Here is a 19,661-nt window from a genome sequence, read left to right as displayed (position 1 = left end):
ATTGCTAGCGGTCATCAGCTAACCTTTAGCTCGGAAAGCTCTCGCCAGTTCGAACCACGCGACTCTAACGGACCTATTATTTTTATCCCCGGATCCCCCAGCAAATGGAACATTTTCATCTGGATCTTCACAACTAGCTAACCGCAACCCCGGATGACTACTCCTGGCTAGCGTTTCCATCCACTTAGCTTGAAGCTTGCCCGGCCAGGGCTCCTGTGCTACCACCAAAGCATACTCCTGGGCTACAATATCCGGACCCACGACCGGTCTATCGATGTCACCACACGAAGTGGCATAAACAGACTTAACCCCATGGCGACATCCCCCAAAGGCTAACTTTCTAGCCCTTGCTATCTGCTTGCTTGCTAATTCGGCCTGCTAACTGCTAGCCTGCCCCGGTTTACTAACTGCTAGCTTGTTTTGCCCCGGTCTGCTAACTGCTAGCTTGTTTAGCCCTGGCCTACTAACTGTTAGCTTGTTAGCACAGGCCTGCTAACTGTCTGAATAGCCGTGTCCCCAGCCAGCCCAACCACTCACTGGACCCATATTTATTTTCAATCTCTTTTCGATTTTTAATTCGATTATACCTTCCAGTAACCTGCCTCACCCAATGTGATATGGAATCGCTATTATTTTTAGAACACATTCAAGAACCTCCAGAAGCTAACCAGCTAACTAGCTAAAAGCTATTTAGTCATTGTTAGCCACTGGTAGCGGCTTTTACCTTCTGCACAGCCAGCCATTTTTTTTAGCCTGGATAATACTCGCCAGTCTACCAGTATCGAACTGTCTCTCCACAACAACGCCGGATTCTTGCCGTAATTCCTGGACCACTACTTCTGATCTTCACAGCTAGCTTGCACGCAGTACCGAAGCTATCCCTGAGGCCCACTTCCCGGCTTACTCAGCTGTTCACCCGAACCACACTCATACACGGCTAGAGCCCAATACTCCACCGGATCCTTGCTGTAAACTCTGGACGCCATTGCCACGAAGCTAGCACCAGTTAGCCGTGAGCCAGGCACATCTCCCTGCCAACCACCCCTACCACCCCCGGGATACTAACTTTAAACGCTGTGTCGCTAGTGTAGTGGCGGCTTCCCTGTCCCATCTACCTCTACCCCCTGGACACTGTGATCACTTAGCTACATAGCTGATGCCTGCTGGACTGTCCATTAATCACGGTACTCCCCAGCCCCAGCCGCACTCAGGCTCTGTGTGTAGTTAATCCGACCCTCTCTGCCTAGCCCACGCCATTTTATCTGCTGTTGTTGTGCTAGCTGATTAGCTGTTGTTGTCTCACCTACTGTTTTAGCTAGCTCTCCCAATCAACACCTGCAATTACTGTATGTCTCTCTCAAATGTCAATATGCCTTGTATACTGTTGTTCAGGTTAGTTATCATTGTTTTACTTTACAATGGAGCCCCTAGTTCCACTCTTCATACCTCTGATACCTCCTTTGTCCCACCTCCCACACATGCGGTGACCTCACCCATTACAACCAGCATGTCCAGACAGAGATACATCCTCTCTTATCATCACCCAGTGCCTGGGCTTACCTCCGCTGTACCCGCACCCCACCATACCCCTGTCTGCGCATTATGCCCTGAATTCTACCATGCCCAGAAATCTGCTCCTTTTATTCTTTGTCCCCAACACTCTAGGCGACCAGTTTTGATGTGGAGGTAAACCCAGACCCTGCATGTCCTCAGGCACCCTCATTTGTTGACTTCTGTAATCGAAAAAGCCTTGGTTTCATGCATGTCAACATCAGAAGCCTCCTACCTAAGTTTGTTTTACTCACTGCTTTAGCACACTCTGCTAACCCTGATGTCCTTGCCGTGTCTGAATTCTGGCTCAGGAAGGCCCCCAAAAATTCTGAGATTTCCATACCCAACTATAACATTTTCCGTCAAGAAAGAACTGCCAAAGGGGGAGGAGTTGCAGTCTACTGCAGAGATAGCCTGCAAAGTAATGTCATACTTTCCAGGTCCATACCCAAACAGTTTGAACTACTAATTTTAAAAATTACTCTCTCCAGAAATAAGTCTCTCACTGTTGCCGCCTGCTACCGACCCCCCTCAGCTCCCAGCTGTGCCCTGGACACCATTTGTGAATTGATCGCCCCCCATCTAACTTCAAAGTTTGTTCTGTTAGGTGACCTAAACTGGGATATGCTTAACACCCAGGCCGTCCTACAATCTAAGCTAGATGCCCTTAATCTCACACAAATCATCAAGGAACCTACCAGGTACAACCCTAAATCTGTAAACAAGGGCACCCTTATAGATGCCATCCTGACCAACTGGCCCTCCAAATACACCTCCGCTGTCTTCAACCAGGATCTCAGCGATCACTGCCTCATTGCCTGTATCCGCTACGGATCCACAGTCAAACGACCACCCCTCATCACTGTCAAACGCTCCCTAAAACACTTCTGCGAGTAGGCCTTTCTAAATCGACCTGGCCCGGGTATTCTTGAAGGATATTGACCTCATCCCGTCAGTTGAGGATGCCTGGTTATTCTTTAAAAGTAACTTCCTTACCATTTTAGATAAGCATTCTCCGTTCAAAAAATGCAGAACTAAGAACAGATATAGCCCTTGGTTCACTGCAGACCTGACAGCCCTCGACCAGCACAAAAACATCCTGTGGCGGACTGCAATAGCATCGAATAGTCCCCGCGATATGCAACTGTTCAGGGAAGTCAGGAACCAATGCACGCAGTCAGTCAGGAAAGCAAAGGCCAGCTTCTTCGGGCAGAAATTTGCATCCTGTAACTCTAACTCCAAAAAGTACTGGGACACTAAAATCCATGCAGAACAAGAGCACCTCCTCCCAGCTGCCCACTGCACTGAGGCTAGGTAACACGGTCACCACCAATAAATCCATGATTATCAAAAACTTCAACAAGTATTTCTCAACGGCTGGCCATGCCTTCCTCCTGGCTACTGCAACCTCGGCCATCAGCTCCGCCCCCCCGCAGCTACTCGCCCAAGCCTCTCCAGGTTCTACTTTACCCAAATCCAGATAGCAGATGTTCTGAAAGAGCTGCAAAACCTGGACCCGTACAAATCAGCTGGGCTTGACAATCTGGACCCTCTATTTCTGAAACTATCCGCCGCCACTGTCGCAACCCCTATTACCAGCCTGTTCAACCTCTCTTTCATATCGTCTGAGATCCCCAAGGATTGGAAAGCTGCCGCAGTCATCCCCCTCTTCAAAGGGGGAGACACCCTGGACCCAAACTTTTACAGACCTATATCCATCCTGCCCTGCCTATCTAAGGTCTTCGAAAGCCAAGTCAACAAACAGGTCACTGATCATCTCGAATCCCACCGTACCTTCCCCGCTGTGCAATCTGGTTTCCGAGACGGTCACGGGTGCACCTCAGCCACGCTCAAGGTACTAAACGATATCATAACCGCCATCGATAAAAGACAGTACTGTGCAGCCATCTTCATCGACCTGGCCAAGGCATTTGACTCTGTCAATCACCATATTCTTATCGGCAGACTCAGTAGCCTCGGTTTTTCTATTGACTGCCTTGCCTGGTTCACCAACTACTTTGCAGACAGAGTTCAGTGTGTCAAATCGGAGGGCATGCTGTCCGGTCCTCTGGCAGTCTCTATGGGGGTGCCACAGGGTTCAATTCTCGGGCCGACTCTTTTCTCTGTATATATCAATGATGTTGCTCTTGCTGCAGGCGATTCCATGATCCACCTCTATGCAGACGGCACCATTCTGTATACTTCTGGCCCTTCCTTGGACACTGTGCCAACTAACCTCCAAACGAGCTTCAATGCCATACAACACTCCTTCCGTGGCCTCCAACTGCTCTTAAAACGCTAGTAAAACCAAATGCATGCTTTTCATCCGTTCGCTGCCTGCACCCTCACGCCCGACTAGCATCACCACCCTGATGGTTCCGACCTAGAATATGTGGACATCAATAAGTACCTAGGTGTCTGGCTAGAATAAACTCTCCTTCCAGACTCATATCAAACATCTCCAATCTAAAATCAAATCTAGAGTCAGCTTTCTATTCTGCAACAAAGCCTCCTTCACTCAAACCGCCAAACTTACTCTAGTAAAACTGACTATCCTACCGATCCTCAACTTCGGCGATGTCATCTACAAAATAGCTTCCAATACTCTACTCAGCAAACTGGATGCAGTTTATCACAGTGCCATCCGTTTTGTTACTAAAGCACCTTATACCACCCACCACTGCGACCTGTATGCTCTAGTCGGCTGGCCCTCGCTACATATTCGTCGCCAGACCCACTGGCTCCAGGTCATCTACAAGTCCATGCTAGGTAAAGCTCCGCCTTATCTCAGTTCACTGGTCACGATGGCAGCACCCACCCGTAGCACGCGCTCCAGCAGGTGTATCTCACTGATCATCCCTAAAGCCAACACCTCATTTGGCCGCCTTTCGTTCCAGTTCTCTGCTGCCTGTGACTGGAACAAATTGCAAAAATCGCTGAAGTTGGAGACTTATCTCCCTCACCAACTTCATACAGCTGCTATCTGAGCAGCTAACCGATCGCTGCAGCTGTACATAGTCTTATCGGTAAATAGCCCACCCAATTTGACCTACCTCATCCCCATACTGTTTATATTTATTTACTTTTCTGCTCTTTTGCACACCAATATCTCTACCTGTACATGACCATCTGATAATTTATTACTCCAGTGTTAATCTGCAAAATTGTAATTATTCGCCAACCTCCTCTTGACTTTTGCACACAATGTATATAGACTCTTTTTTTCTACTGTGTTATTGACTTGTTAATTGTTTACTCCATGTGTAACTCTGTGTTGTCTGTTCACACTGCTATGTTTTATTTTGGCCAGGTCGCAGTTGCAAATGAGAACTTGTTCTCAACTAGCCTACCTGGTTAAATAAAGGTGAAATAAAAAATGAATAAAAAAATCTTGTTAAGGTCAATGGGATTATGAACTTTACCAAGTACCAGGACATTTTAGCCAAAGACCTGGTTGCCTCTGCCAGGAACCTGAAACTTGGCCGCAAGTGGACCTTCCAGCAAGAGAATAATCCCAAGCACATATCAAAATCCACAAAAAATGGTTCATAAACAGCAAAACCCACATTTTTCAATAGCCAACTCAGGCTCCGGGCTTTGAACAGGGCAGTCCTTAGGTGCAGGCCGAAGGATATAAAGGCTCTGTGAAGATTCTGTATGGAAGAAATGTCTAAGATCCCAATGTGTTCTCTAATCTCATAAAACATTTATGAAAAAGGTTGTTAAAAAGTGCAGTTATCCTCACAAGGGGAGGGTGCTGGAGAATTGAAAACAGGGGTGTCAATCATTGACACCTATCTTTGAGATTTTTTTGTATTACTAAAATGTATTTTATAAGCAATTGTATAAAATAACATAATTTTCCTTTTTGTTGCATACAATATCTCAGTATTTTAATGACTAATTTTATAAAGTATTTTTGTCATCTTTATCATTGGCAATAATTCTGGACCTGACTGTATCACTATATAAACCAAGGGTGGGCAATAATTCTGGACCTGACTGTATCACTATATAAACCAAGGGTGGGCAATAATTCTGGACCTGACTGTATCACTATATAAACCAAGGGTGGGCAATAATTCTGGACCTGACTGTATCACTATATACTGTAAGCAAGGGTGGGCAATAATTCTGGACCTGACTGTAACCAAGGGTGGGCAATAATTCTGGACCTGACTGTATCACTATATAAACCAAGGGTGGGCAATAATTCTGGACCTGACTGTATCACTATATAAACCAAGGGTGGGCAATAATTCTGGACCTGACTGTATCACTATATAAACCAAGGGTGGGCAATAATTCTGGACCTGACTGTATCACTATATAAACCAAGGGTGGGCAATAATTCTGGACCTGACTGTATCACTATATAAACCAAGGGTGGGCAATAATTCTGGCTTGAGGGTCACATCGGGATGTTAAAATTCAACAGAGGGCCGCACAGATCATTTCTCGGACTGGCAGGTCAAAGGGCAGATATTTGAAAATATATGTAGGTCCATTATAATTTCTACACACAACAATTGTTTTACTCAAACCTCCTGGGTGCAGTTTGAATGGACTCGGGCCGTAATTTGCCCACCCGATACAGTTGAAGTCGGAAGTTTACATACACTTTAGCCAAATACATTTAAAAACTCAGTTTTTCACAATTCCTGACATTTAATCCAAATAAAAATTCCCTGTCTTTGGTCAGTTAGGATCACCACTTCATTTTAAGAATGTGAAATTTCAGAATAATAGTTGAGAGAATGATTTATTTCAGGTTTTATTTCTTCACATTCCCAGTGGGTCAGAAGTTTACATACACTCAATTGCTTAACTTGGGTCAAACGTTTCAGGTAGACTTCCACAACCTTCTCATAATAAGTTGGGTGAATTTTGGAACCTTCCTCCTGACAGAGCTGGTGTAACTGAGTCAGGCCTCTTTGCCTGCACACACCTTTTCAATTCTGCCCACACATTTTCTATAGGATTGAGGTCAGGGCTTTGTGATGTATGGTGGCTTATTTCTGCTTTACCAAATGAGGAGAGTTAAACTTCACACACCAGTCAGAGTTATACTTAAAGTACATCTTAAATAATAAGAGCTTTGCAATAGCCTTTTGACTTTCAATGATGCGCCATCTCTAATGAACCAATGGAAGTCCTAACAGAAAAGTATAAAAATCTTTTATAGCCAAGATACACCCCTTTCAACTTACATGACGAACCACAGATCTTAGGAACAGTTCACAAAGGGACTTTATAATTGAGAAAGGAGTATTCCTTAGCCAGATAACAATCACAATAAATTATTGTTTAGTTTGGTCCCTAAGACGAGGTTCTAATCTCGTTCCTGGTAATTCATAGCACAGAACCATTAACTCATGTTATCTGGAATGCTCTTTAGGTTTTATCACCCAAAGACATCGTATATCTCCTCTGTCAGTGCTCTCAAAAGAGGCCCATCCTCGGTGGAACACACACACAATAGTTAACAGAATACTCTATTATGTCGAATAAAACAACCATTAAAATGCAATACAAGCATTTTTACATAATCTTGCAATTTTCCACGACAGATGGCCACTCCAATACCTTCCAATACCTTGATTTTGTTGTCCTTAAGCCATTTTTCCACAACTTTGGAAATATGCTTGGGTCTATTTGGAAGACCCATTTGTGACCAAGCTTTAACTTCCTGACTGATGTCATGAGATGGTTTCAATATATCCACAGAATTTTCCTCCCTCATGGAGCCATCAATTTTGTGAAGTGCACCAGTCCCTCCTGCAGCAAAGCACCCCCACAACATGATGCTGCCACCCCCGTTCTTCACGGTTGGGATGATGTTCTTCGGCTTGCAAGCCTCCCCCTTTTTCCTCCAAACATAACGATGGTCATTATGGCCAAACAGTACTATTTTTGTTTCATCAAACCAGAGGAAAGTTCTCCAAAAAGTACAATCTTTGTCCCCATGTGCATTTGCAAACCGTAGTCTGGCTTTTTATGATGGTTTTGGAGCAGTGGCTTCTTCCTTGCTGAGTGGCCTTTCAGGTTATGTCGATATAGGACTCTTTTTACTGTGGATATAGACACTTTTGTACCTGTTTCCTCCAGCATCTTCACAAGGTCCTTTGCTGTTGTTCTGGGATTGATTTGCACTTTTTGCACCAAAGTTCATCTCTAGAAGACAGAACGCCATACCGCGTTCCTGAGCGGTATGACGGCTGCGTGGTCTCATGGTGTTAATGCTTGCTTGCTATTGTTTGTACAGATGAACGTGGTACCTTCAGGCGTTTGGAAATTTCTCCCAAGGATGAACCAGACGTGTGGAGGTCTACAATTTGTTTTCTGAGGTCTTGGATGATTTATTTTGATTTTCCCACGATGTCAAGCAAAGAAGCACGGAGTTTGAAGGTAGGCCTTCCACAGGTATAGCTCGAATTGACTCAAATTATGTCAATTAGCCTATCAGAAGCTTCTGAAACCATGACATCATTTTCTGGAATTTTCCAAGCTGTTTAAAGGCACAGTCAACTTAGTGTATTTAAACTTCTGACCCACTGGAATTGTGATACAGTGAATTATAAGTGAAATAATCTGTCTGTAAACAATTGTTGGAACAATTACTTGTGTCATGCACAAAGTCGATGTCCTAACCGACTTGCAAAAACTATAGTTTGTTCGCAAGACATTTGTGGAGTGGTTGAAAAATGAGTTTGAATGACTCCAACCTAAGTGTATGTAAACTTCTGACTTCAACTGTGTACATAGTATGGACCGGGTTGATCATGAGCCACCAGTAACTCTCAGGCCACCTAGGAGCAGCTCACCAAACAATTCTGAAAGTACATGAAATGTTCACGTGTTCTACCTCACAAGAATCAGACACTGCAACCTCCCAGCAACAAAACATTGACATTATTTAACCCCTGGTTAGTCAGTATTGGCTTTAAAAGCCAAACCCGTAGCATGCGCTCCAGCAGGTATATTTCACTGGTCACCCCCAAAGCCAATACCTCCTTTCCTTCTTTAAAATAGCCTTCCTGTGCCTTGATGACAACTTTGCACACTCTTGGCATTCTCTCAACCAGCTTCATGAGGTAGTCACCTGGAATATATTTCAATTAACAGGTGTTCCTTGTTAAAAAAGTTATTTTGTGGAATATCTTTCCATCTTAATGCATTTGAGCCAATCAGTTGTGTTGTGACAAGGTAGTGGTGGGATGCAGAAGATTTGATAAAATACCAAGTCCATATTATGGCAAGAACAGCTCAAATAAGCAAAGAGAAATTACAGTCCATCAATACTTTAAGACATGAAGGTCAGTCAATGCGGAAAATTTCTTCAAGTGCAGTCGCAAAAACCATCAAGCGCTATGATGAAACTGGCTCTCATGAGGACTGCCACAGGAAAGGTAGACCCAGAGTTACCTCTGCTGCAGAGGAGAAGTTCATTAGAGTTACCTGTCTCAGAAATTGCAGCCTAAATAAATGCTTCACAGAGTTCAAGTAACAGACACATCTCAACATCAACTGTTCAGAGGGGACAGTATGAATCAGGCTTGGTTGGGCCAAGAAACAAGAAACGGACATTAGACCGGTGTAAATCTGTCCTTTGGTCTGATGAGTCCAAATGAGAGATTTCTGGTTCTAACCGCCGTGTTTTTGTGAGACGCAGAGTTGGTGAACGGATGATATCCGCATGTGTGGTTCCCACCGTGAAGCATGGAGGAGGTGGTGTGATGGTGCTTTGCTGGTGACACTGTCTATGATTTATTTAGATGTCAAGGTACACTTAACCAGCATGGCTACCACAGCATTCTAAAGCAATACAGTTCGACACATACAACAACACAGAGTTACACATGGAACAAACAAACATACAATCAATAATACCACATCTGGTTTGCGCTTGGTGGGACTATCATTTGTTTTTCAACAGGATAATGACCCAACACACCTCCAAGCTGTGTAAGGGCTATATTACCAAGGAGAGTGATGGAGTGCTGCTTCAGATTACCTGGCCTCCACAATCACCTGACAACCCAATTGAGATGGTTTGGGATGAGTTGGACCGCAGAGTGAAAGAAAAACAGCCAACAAGTGCTCAGCATATGTGGGAACTCCATCAAGACTGTTGGAAAATCATTCCAGGTGAAGCTGGTTGAGAGAATGCCAAGAGTGTGCAAAGCTGCCATCAAGGCTAATGGGTGGATACTTTGAAGAATCTAAAATATAAAATATATTTTGATTTGTTAAACACTTTTTTGGATACTACATGATTCCATGTGTTATTTCATAGTTGTGATGTCTTCACTATTATTTACAATATATAAAATAGTAAAAAAATAATAATAATTGAATGAGTAGGTGTGTCCAAACTTTTGACTGGTATCTAATATTTGTTATTTGTTATTTGCAAACTAGGCCATGAAATGAGCAGCAGCAGTACAGAACCTTCACTAGACAGGCACATTAGACGGCACATTTCTCACTCACTAGATGCGCAATAAAAAATAAATAATCTACTTGTTAGTTTTCTTCCAGACCCCCACAAGAAATAGTCTTCTGTTGTAATTTAAGCATTTACATGATATCCAATTTCATTGTTTCTCTATAAACAATTGTAATGTTGAGAGTGAAAAACAAAAACCAGGAAAAATTCAACTGAGAAAACATAATTTGGGAAAATATCAAACATAATTTGGAGAGAAAATCACAGATTTTATAGGGCCATCCTTTTATTAAGAGTTGTTTATTTACCATTATTTCTTTTACCAAGTATGTTGGCAGAAAACATTATTGTGTACAGTAAGGACCAGTGGAAGAATTGCAGGCAAGAGGAAAAGAGAATAATTTGAAAGTTTGAAAAGAAATGAGTAGCTCTCATGCTAGAAAAGGTTGGAAACACCTGGTATGGACTATATATAAAGTATATAGCATAGCTCTGGGAGTGAGGTTTGTTACCATCGTCTTAGATGTTGTTCTGGTACAGGGACACTTCGCAGCGCTGCCCCAATCACCATGAAGAAGGCTGACAGTAGAAGAGACACCCGCAGACCTGCAGCACAAGAGGGGAGAGATGTAGCATGAAAGGGGCGAGGTGGAGAAAGAGGGGAGAGATGGAGAGAGAGTAAAGAGAAGAGGGGAGACAGCGATTGGAGAGGTGGGTTGAAGTAGGTTAGTTTGGGGACTAGAGAGAGAAAATGGGAGGTTATTCTGTATAACTGTTCCAAATGTTACAGTACTACTACACAGTGCATTCGGAAAGTATTCAGACCCCTTTACTTTTTCCATTTTGTTAAGTTACAGCCTTATTCTAAAATTGATTTTTTTATGTCATCAATTTACACACAATACCACGTAATGACTAAGTGAAAACAGGTTAAGAAATGTTTGCTAATTTATAAAAAAATTAAAACAGAAATACCTTATTTACATTAGTATTCAGACCCTTTGCTATGAGACTCGAAATTGAGCTCAGGTGCATCCTGTTTCCATTGAGCATCCTTGAGATGTTTCTACAACTTGATTGGAGTCAACCTGTGGTAAATTCAATTGATTGGACATGATTTGGAAAGGCACATATCTGTCTATATAAGGACTCACAGTTGACAGGAGGTCGAAGGAATTGTCCGTAGAGACAGGACTGAGTCAAGGCACAGGTCTGGTCCCCAACAACACAGTGGCCTCCATCAATTCTTAAATGGAAGAAGTTTGGAACCACCAAGACTCTTCCTAGTGCTGGCCGCCCGGCCAAACTGAGCAATCGGGGGAGGGCCTTGGTCAGCGAGGTGAACAAGAACCCAATGGTCACTCTAGAGCTCTGCCAGAGTTCCTCTGTGAAGATGGGATTACATTCCTGAAGGACATCTCTGCACCACTCTACCAATCAGGCATTTTTATGTTATACTGGCCAGCAAGAGCCACTCAGTAAAAGGCACATGACAGCCTGCTTGGAGTTGCCAAAAGGCACCTAAAGACTCTCAGACCATAAGAAACAAGAATCTCTGGTCTGATGAATCCAAGATTGAACTCTTTGGCCTGAATGCCAAGTGTCACTTCTTTTTTCCCCCTTGTTATTATTTTTGTTTTATTTTTCCCCCTTTTTTCGTGGTATCCAATTAGTAGTAGTTACTGTCTTGTCTCATCTCTACAACTCCTGTACAGACTCAGGAGAGGCGAAGGTCGAGAGCCATGTGTCCTTCGAAACACAACCCAACCAAGCCGCACTGCTTCTTGACACAATTCACATCCAACCCGGAAGTCAGCCGCACCAATGTGTCGGAGGAAACACCGTACACCTAGCGACCTGGGCAGCGTGCACTGCGCCCGGCCCGCCACAGGAGTCACTAGTGCGCGATGAGACAAGGATATCCCTGCCGGCCAAACCCTTCCTAACACGGACAACGCTGGGCCAATTGTGCGTCGCCCCATGAGCCTCCTGGTCGCGGCCGGCTGCAGCAGAGCCTGGGCTCGAACCCAGAATCTCTGGTGGTACAGCTAGACCACTGCGCCACCCGGGAGGCACGCCAAATGTCATTTCTGGAGGAAACCTGGCATCATCCCTTCGGTGAAGCATGGTGTTGGCAGCATCATGCTGTGGGCATGTTTTTCAGCAGGGACTGAAAGATTAGTCTGGATCAAGGGAAAGATGAACGGAGCAAAGTACGATCCTTGATGAAAACCTGCTCCAGAGCACTCAGGACCTCAGACTGGGTGAAGGTTCACCTTCCAACATGACAACAACCCTAAGCACACAGCAAAGACAATTTTGAATCTATTATATGTACCCCAAAACTTTTTTTGTCTTGTCATTATGGGGTATTGTGTGTAGAATGAGGGAAAAAAATATTTAATACATTTTAGAATAAGGCTGTATCAAAATGTGGAAAAAGTCAAGGGGTCTGAATAATTTCCGAATGCACTGTATATACAAAAGTATGTGGACACCCTATCAAATTAGTGGACTATGCTATTTCAGCCACACCCGTTGCTGAACGGTGTATAAAATCGAGCAAACAGCCATGCAATTTCCATAGACAAACATTGGCAGTAGAATGGCCTTCCTGAATAGCTCAGTGACTTTCAACATGGCACCATCATAGGATACCACCTTCCCTACAAGTCAGTTAGTCAAATTTCTGCCCTGCTAGAGCTGCCCCAGTCAACTGCAAGTGCTGTTATTGTGAAGGGGAAACATCTAGGAGCAACAACGGCTCAGCCGTGAAGTGGTAGGCCACACAAGCTCACAGAACGGGACCGTCAAGTGCTGAAGCGTGTAAAAATTGTCTGTCCACTCACTGTGTTCCAAACTGCCTCAGGAAACAACGTCAGGACAAGAACTGTCGTCGGGAGCTTCATTAAATTAATTTCCATGGCCGAGCAGCCGCACACATGCCTATGATCACCATGCGCAATGGCAAGCGTCGGCTGGAGTAGCCATTGGACTCTGGTGCAGTGGAAACGCATTATCTGGAGTGATGAGTCACACTTCACCATCTGTTAGTCTGACGGACTAATTTGGGTTTGGAGAATGCCAGGAGAACGCTACCTGCCCGAATGCATAGTGTCAACTGTAAAGTTTGGTGGAGGAGGAATAATGATATGGGGCTGTTTTTCATGGTTCGGGCTAAGCCCGTAAGTTTCAATGAAGGCAAATCTTAATGCTACATCATACAATGACATTCTAGACGATCCTGTGCTTCCAACTTTGTGGCAACAGTTTGAGGAATGCCCTTTCCTGTTTCAGGATGATAATGCCCCCGTGCAAAGCGAGGTCCATACAGAAATGGTTTGTCATAATCGGTGTGGAAGAACTTGACTGGCTGGTACATAGCCCTGACTGCAACCCCATCGATCACCTTTGGGATGAATTAGAACTCTGACTGCGAGCCAGGCCTAATCGCTCAACATCAGTGCCTGACCTCACTAATGCTCTTGTGGCTGAATGGAAGCAAGTCACCACAGCAATGTTCCAACAAGGCTTCCCAGAAGACTGGAGGCTGTTATAGCAGCAAAGGGAGACCAAGTCTATGCCCATGATTTTGGAATGAGAAATGTTCGACGAGCAGATGTCCACATACTTTTGGTCACATAGTGTATTTTGTATAATTGTTGAGATCATTCTAAATAGTATCCCAAATATGAATCACTAGTCGTCAGTCAACTCCCCCCAAACCACAACATCCCAGTTATCTTCCTCATATACACACCCAGAGAAATGCAGCTTCCTTTCTGACTTAAGTCTACATTTTCAGTTTCCACCACATGACCATCATTTAAGAGAACTTCTGTTCCCCTAGTCATTATCTGTTCCCCAATTTCCTCTTGGTAGTGATGAGTGCGAGTCACTAGCTTAAAAGTACACAATTGGTGACAAATTGATAATCCTATCATCAGATAAACTAAATCTGATTTTGATCAATGCCTAGTTAATTAATGGTTTAATAAATACAAATAAAATAAAGAAATGTTAGGGAAACATGAATTCTGTATCTCCAAATGTTTCTGCGGGTTCCCTTTAGGAAATCTGTTCCTGTCTGTCAGATCTCCATGTTCTAAAGATGGCACAACTAAACAATGGCAGATGCTGGTATGTGGATCCTGTGTACAAAATACATTTCATTCTAATCTCTACCAGACAGTCATTGGAGCTGCTTTTCATCAGGGTTGGCCTACATACTACAGTAGCAAAAAAATATATTACACTGTATGACCTGTTTAGATTATGTAACACCCATACCACCTTCAGCATTTTGTTTTAGAGAGACAGGCATGTCCCTAGATGACTAACTAACCACATGACAAACTTATGACAAATGCCCTTTGCTTTAATATGCTTTATATGTTATTTGCTTTTATGTTTCCTGGGGGATAAATGAACTGTTTTTGTCACCTGACAGTGTGTTCTGTGTGTTAGATGGGTGTTAGCTAATGGTGTCAATCAAGTGATGTGGAGGAACTGGTTTGGTTTGGTGGTTAGCTAGCCTGTATGGGAGCACTTGTCGCAACACTTTTACATGGCTCCTTTTAAGTGTTACTTGAACTGCCTGTAAATTACACTTGACTGGACTGTGTTGTTTGAGAGATTGGTGAAAGAGATTTCAGAGACTAAGTGGGTCCTAGCAAAAACTCCACAGAGGCAGTAAGTCAGTCACCATTTCTTACAGGAACATGTTATTCTGTGGAGGCTGGATTGTAATGGTTACTAAAAAGACTTGGGGAAAAGAACATACTGAAAAGACAGACACATTTTGTTATTCATGGCCGTGTTATGGCCGTGTGGTGCAAGGACAACAACCTCTCCCTCAACGTGATCAAGACAAAGGAGATGATTGTGGACTACAGGAAAAGGAGAACTGAGCATGCCCCCTTTCCCATCAACAGGGCTGCAGTGGAGCAGGTTGAGAGGTTCAAGTTCCTTGATGTCCACATCACCAACAAACTAACATAGTCCAAGCACACAAGACAGTCGTGAAGAGGGCACATCAAAACCTATTCCCTCTCAGGAGACTGAAAAGATTTGGCATTGGTCCTCAGATCCTCAAAAGGTTCTACAGCTGCACCATCAAAAGCATCCTGCCTGGTATGGCAACTGCTCGGCCGCCGACCACAAGGCACTACAGAGAGTAGTGCGTATGGCCCAGTACATCACTGGGGCCAAGCTTCCTGCCATCCAGGACCTACATACCAGGCGGTGTCAGAGGAAGGCCCTATAAATTGTCAAAGACCCCAGCCACCATAGTCACAGACTGTTCTCTCTGCTACCGCACGGCAAGCGGTGCCGGAGCACCAAGTCTAGGTCCAAGAGGCTTCTAAACAGCTTCTACTCCCATGACATAAGACTCCTAAACATCTAACCAAATGGCTACCCAGACTATTTGCATTGCCCCCCTCTTTTACACTGCTGCTCCTCTCTGTTGTCATCATCTATGCATAGTCACTTTAATAACTCTACCTACATGTACATATTACCTCAACTAACAGGTGCCCCCGTACACTGACTCTGTACCGGTACCCCCTGTTTATAGTCTCGCTATTGTTATTTTACTGCTGCTCTTTAATTACTTGTTACTTTTATTTCTTATCCATATTTTTTTAACTGCATTGTTGGTTAGGGGCTCATAAGTAAGCATTTCACTGTAAGATCTACACCTGTTGTATTCGGTGCATGTGACTAATACAATTTGATTTGAACAACAACATTGCAACGAGGTCAGTCTGAGGGAAATGTTTAAATGTTTCTTTGTTTCCTTTCGTGTGGTTGATTTGTTTTGGAGGGTAGGGGGGGGGGGGGGTAGCTTATCTGATCAACTTTGATCTATGATTCCTCAGAAATATCTATCTTGAAAGTTTTATAGGGATTTGTGTGTCAACGATTCACAACTTCATGCACTGCAATAAAACTATATAATGTTGGAATGGAGACAAACGTTTTTTTTAAATGACTTAAAGGAAAGTACATTGTGTTCCAGTACAGTATTGTCAACTGCCATTTAGAGCAAAACAACTCACCCTTTTTGTCCATTAGCCATATAAATAGTAGCCAAGGCGCGAACCCCACTGGCCCCCAAAGAACAAGCACGGCGATGTCAGATTTGGTGAAATCGTATGCATGCATGGCAGAGTTCTGAATTGGGCCCCAGGTGTTCCATACTATCCCTTGCATGAACGCCAACAAGGAAAACAGAGTCAGAACCAGCCATCTTCTCCCGTAGACTTGGCTGTAAACTGGCTGAATGCTCGTCTCGCGGTCAGGAGGAACAAGAAGAGGTTCCCTTTCACCCTCTGTGCTCGATGCTGCACCCATCGCATTTGATACAATGTAGCGTTCGTTCAGCAGCGATTTAGTCCGCGCGCTATGTCCAATATTCGATTACACAATGGCAACAAATGTACCGGTATCTAACTTCAATATCAGTTGCCCAGAGAAACAACAACAATCGATGTCATTGCTACTTCACTGCGCATGCCTGGACGTTCACGGAAATGGTCACAATTTTGAAAGCGAAATCTGGGATGTACAGTAGGCATTACTATTAGTTGGATTCCGTTGAAAAACGTTTCCTCTGTTGCAAAACGTTTTGCAACGACAAATTAATGTAGGTCCTGCTCCGTTTAGTTCCTTTAGCTAGTGTTGCTTGCGTTTGGTTCCTAAAGTAAACCGTAAACAATTTCCGTTGCAAAACATTTTGCAATAGATTAAAATTTTTCCAGCGGAATCCGACGAAATTAAAATTGTAACATTTTAACTTTAGACCGTCCCCTCGCCCATACCAGGGACCCTCTGCACACATCAACAACTGACACCCACGAAGCATCGTTACCCATCGTTCCACAAACCGTTGTTTCAACCTCTCCCTGACCGAGGCTGTAATACCTACATGTTTCAAACAGACCACCATAGTCCCTGTGCCCAAGAAAGCAAAGGTAACCTGCCTAAATGATTACCACCCCATAGCACTCACATTGGTAGCCATGAAGTGCTTTAGGCTGGACATGACTCACATCAACACCATAATGCCAGAAACCCTAGACCAACTCCAATTCGCATACTGCCCCAAAAGATCCACAGATGAGGCAATCTCAATTGCACTCCACACTGCCCTTTCCCACCTGGACAAAAGGAACACCTATGTGAGAATGCTGATCATTGACTACAGCTCATCGTTCAACACCATAGTGCCCACAAAGTTCATCACTTCGACTATAAACATTGACCCTCCCCCTCTTTTTTTAAATAACACTGCGAACACATCTGTCGTTACTATGATCACTTGCATAGCAATGCCAGCAAATGACTGCTGTCTGAACACACACATTTCTGATTTGGTCACTTTTAACTTGCTGTTTGGACAGTGAATATTCCCAAACGGATTTGAAAAACAAAACTGATTTGAGCATTAAGCGTTATGCAGCGTGAACAAGGCTTTACAGACTGACATACCCATCTAATTAGCTAGATAATGGATGGGCAACTGGCAGCCCACAGGCTTTGAAGGCCCTTGGACTGAGTTTACGAACTCAGTCGACGTCCAAAATGAAGAACATACTGCATTTATGCCAATTGGCAACTCTTTAAGGCCTGCAAAAGGAGCAGCAACACACAGATTAATTGTGCATGAGTTGACAAATCATGAGGCAAATCAGTCTAAACAATAGTACTTTGTCCCTATTTTCAACACTTTTGTGTCAATATTGACCGAATCAAAAGTGTTGGGTCATATGCCAGCTCGCCACACATTTGAGTAATTGAATTTCGAGCTAAATGTAAAAATAAAATAAAAAAGTTTTCAGTGGGTTAAGAAAGGAACAATATAAACCCAAATTATTTTGGTTCGAACCAGTTCGGAAATTAACTTTGCTTGTCGGAACAGTAGAACAGAACGGGGAAAAAAAGAATTGTTCTGTTCAGAAAGAAACGATTGGATAATAATTTAGGTGCCAACCACTGGTATCAGCCTAAACAATCAGTATCTTGACGTGTTTAGATATCGGTAGAAACTCAAACAGGAAGTACCTGTGCTTCGAACTATTCAACGCTGGTCTGACCAATCGGAATCCGCGCTTCAGGATTGTTTTGATGACGTGGACTGAGATATGTTCCAGGTAGCTTGCGAAAATAATTTAGATGCATACATGGATACGGTGACTGAGTTTATAAGGAAGTGTATAGGAGATGCAGTACATAAACTACCCGAGTTACTCCCTGTTCACCCCGCTATCATCCAAAAGGCGAGGTCAGTACAGGTACATCAAAGCTGGGGCCGAGAGACTAAAAATCAGCTTCTAGCTCAAGGCCATCAGACTGTTAAACAGCCATCACTAGGACATTAGAGGCTGCTGCTTATTGGCATAGACTAGAAATCACTGGCCACTTTAAGGAATGGAACACTAGTCACTTTAATAATCTTTACATATCTGGCATTACTCATCTCATATGTATATACTGTATTCTATGCTATTCTATGGTATCTTAGTCACTTAATGTTTAAATATCTGGTTGTAACGGATGTGAAACGGCTAGCTTAGTTAGCGGTGGTGTTTCCAACAGACCAATATTCTACATAGTTTAGCACAGAAAACTTTGTAATTAACTACAATAACCATAATCCATGCCTGGTGTCAGAGTATTTCGTATTATTCTGAATGTAAATCCAAGACACTCCTTTTAGTAAGATATGTTACATTTCGTATGGTATGTATTATTGGATGTCATCACCCATTTTGTATATGACATGTTACGAATTACAATTTGTATTATGTTACAAATTTGCACAATAGCTCTGCTCTGCTAAGTGCAATAAGTATGGCATTCTAACTAGAGTGTGCAAAGCTGTCATCAAGGCAAAGGGTGGCTACTTTGAAGAATCTAAAATCTAAAATATATTGAGATTTGTTTAACACTTCTTTGGTTACTACATGATTCCATATGCGTTATTTCATAGTTTTGATGTGTTCACTATTATTCTACAATGTAGAAAATAATAAAAATAAATAAAAACCTTTGAGTTAGTATGTGTGTCCAGACTTTTGACTGGCACTGTATACTGAACCTCCCGCCCCCACCGACTGTCGACAAATCATGTCAATGTGGAGCTATACGAAGCTCTCCGCATTGGTACAGAGTGTGGGTTGGTGCACAGCGATGCGGTACAGAGCTGACCTCTGCAGAGGCCATTAGGGTAGATTAGCTGAACATGCATACATGTACATAGGCACATAGATTATATTTAAGAACAATATCTAGCATAATAGAAGGAAATATGGCATTACCCTCAACCTTTGCACAGTGACCAGACCATACAAATGCACCTACAGTATTTATTTTTATTATCTTTATTTAACTAGGCAAGTCAGTTAAGAACAAATTCTTATTTTCAATGATGGCCTAGGAACAGGGGTAGAATGACAGATTTGTCCCTTGTCAGCTCTGGGGTTTGAACTTGCAGCCTTCCGGTTACTAGCCCAACACTCTAACCACTAGGCCACCCTGCCACCCCAGTAGGCAGGTAGGCAGACAGTTTTTGGGTACAGCCAAGTCAACCAGGCATGCTTAGGCAAATATTTTTATAGTAAAACCAGTTTATCAGTTTTAGAGATTTACAACAGTT

The 19,661-nt window shown here is 43.3% G+C and overlaps 1 protein-coding gene across 1 annotated transcript in view; it reads right to left on the bottom strand.

Moving 5' to 3' along the window:
* slc49a4 (solute carrier family 49 member 4) overlaps positions 1–16,510 on the bottom strand; it is a 69,557-nt gene extending 53,047 nt beyond the window's left edge. The window contains exons 1-2 of the mRNA XM_064944473.1: positions 16,063–16,510; positions 10,513–10,606 (exon numbers count right to left, since the gene is read on the bottom strand). Of these exons, the coding sequence (XP_064800545.1) occupies positions 10,513–10,606; positions 16,063–16,357 (389 nt within the window). The 5' untranslated portion in view covers positions 16,358–16,510. The remainder of the gene's footprint in view (positions 1–10,512; positions 10,607–16,062) is intronic.
* Between the last annotated feature and the right edge of the window lie 3,151 nt (positions 16,511–19,661).

Source organism: Oncorhynchus masou, chromosome 29 (assembly GCF_036934945.1).
Source record: "Oncorhynchus masou masou isolate Uvic2021 chromosome 29, UVic_Omas_1.1, whole genome shotgun sequence".
In the NCBI taxonomy this organism is placed as follows: domain Eukaryota; kingdom Metazoa; phylum Chordata; class Actinopteri; order Salmoniformes; family Salmonidae; genus Oncorhynchus; species Oncorhynchus masou.
Note: the sequence above shows the minus strand (reverse complement) of the source record. Positions and strands in the feature narration are given on the sequence as shown.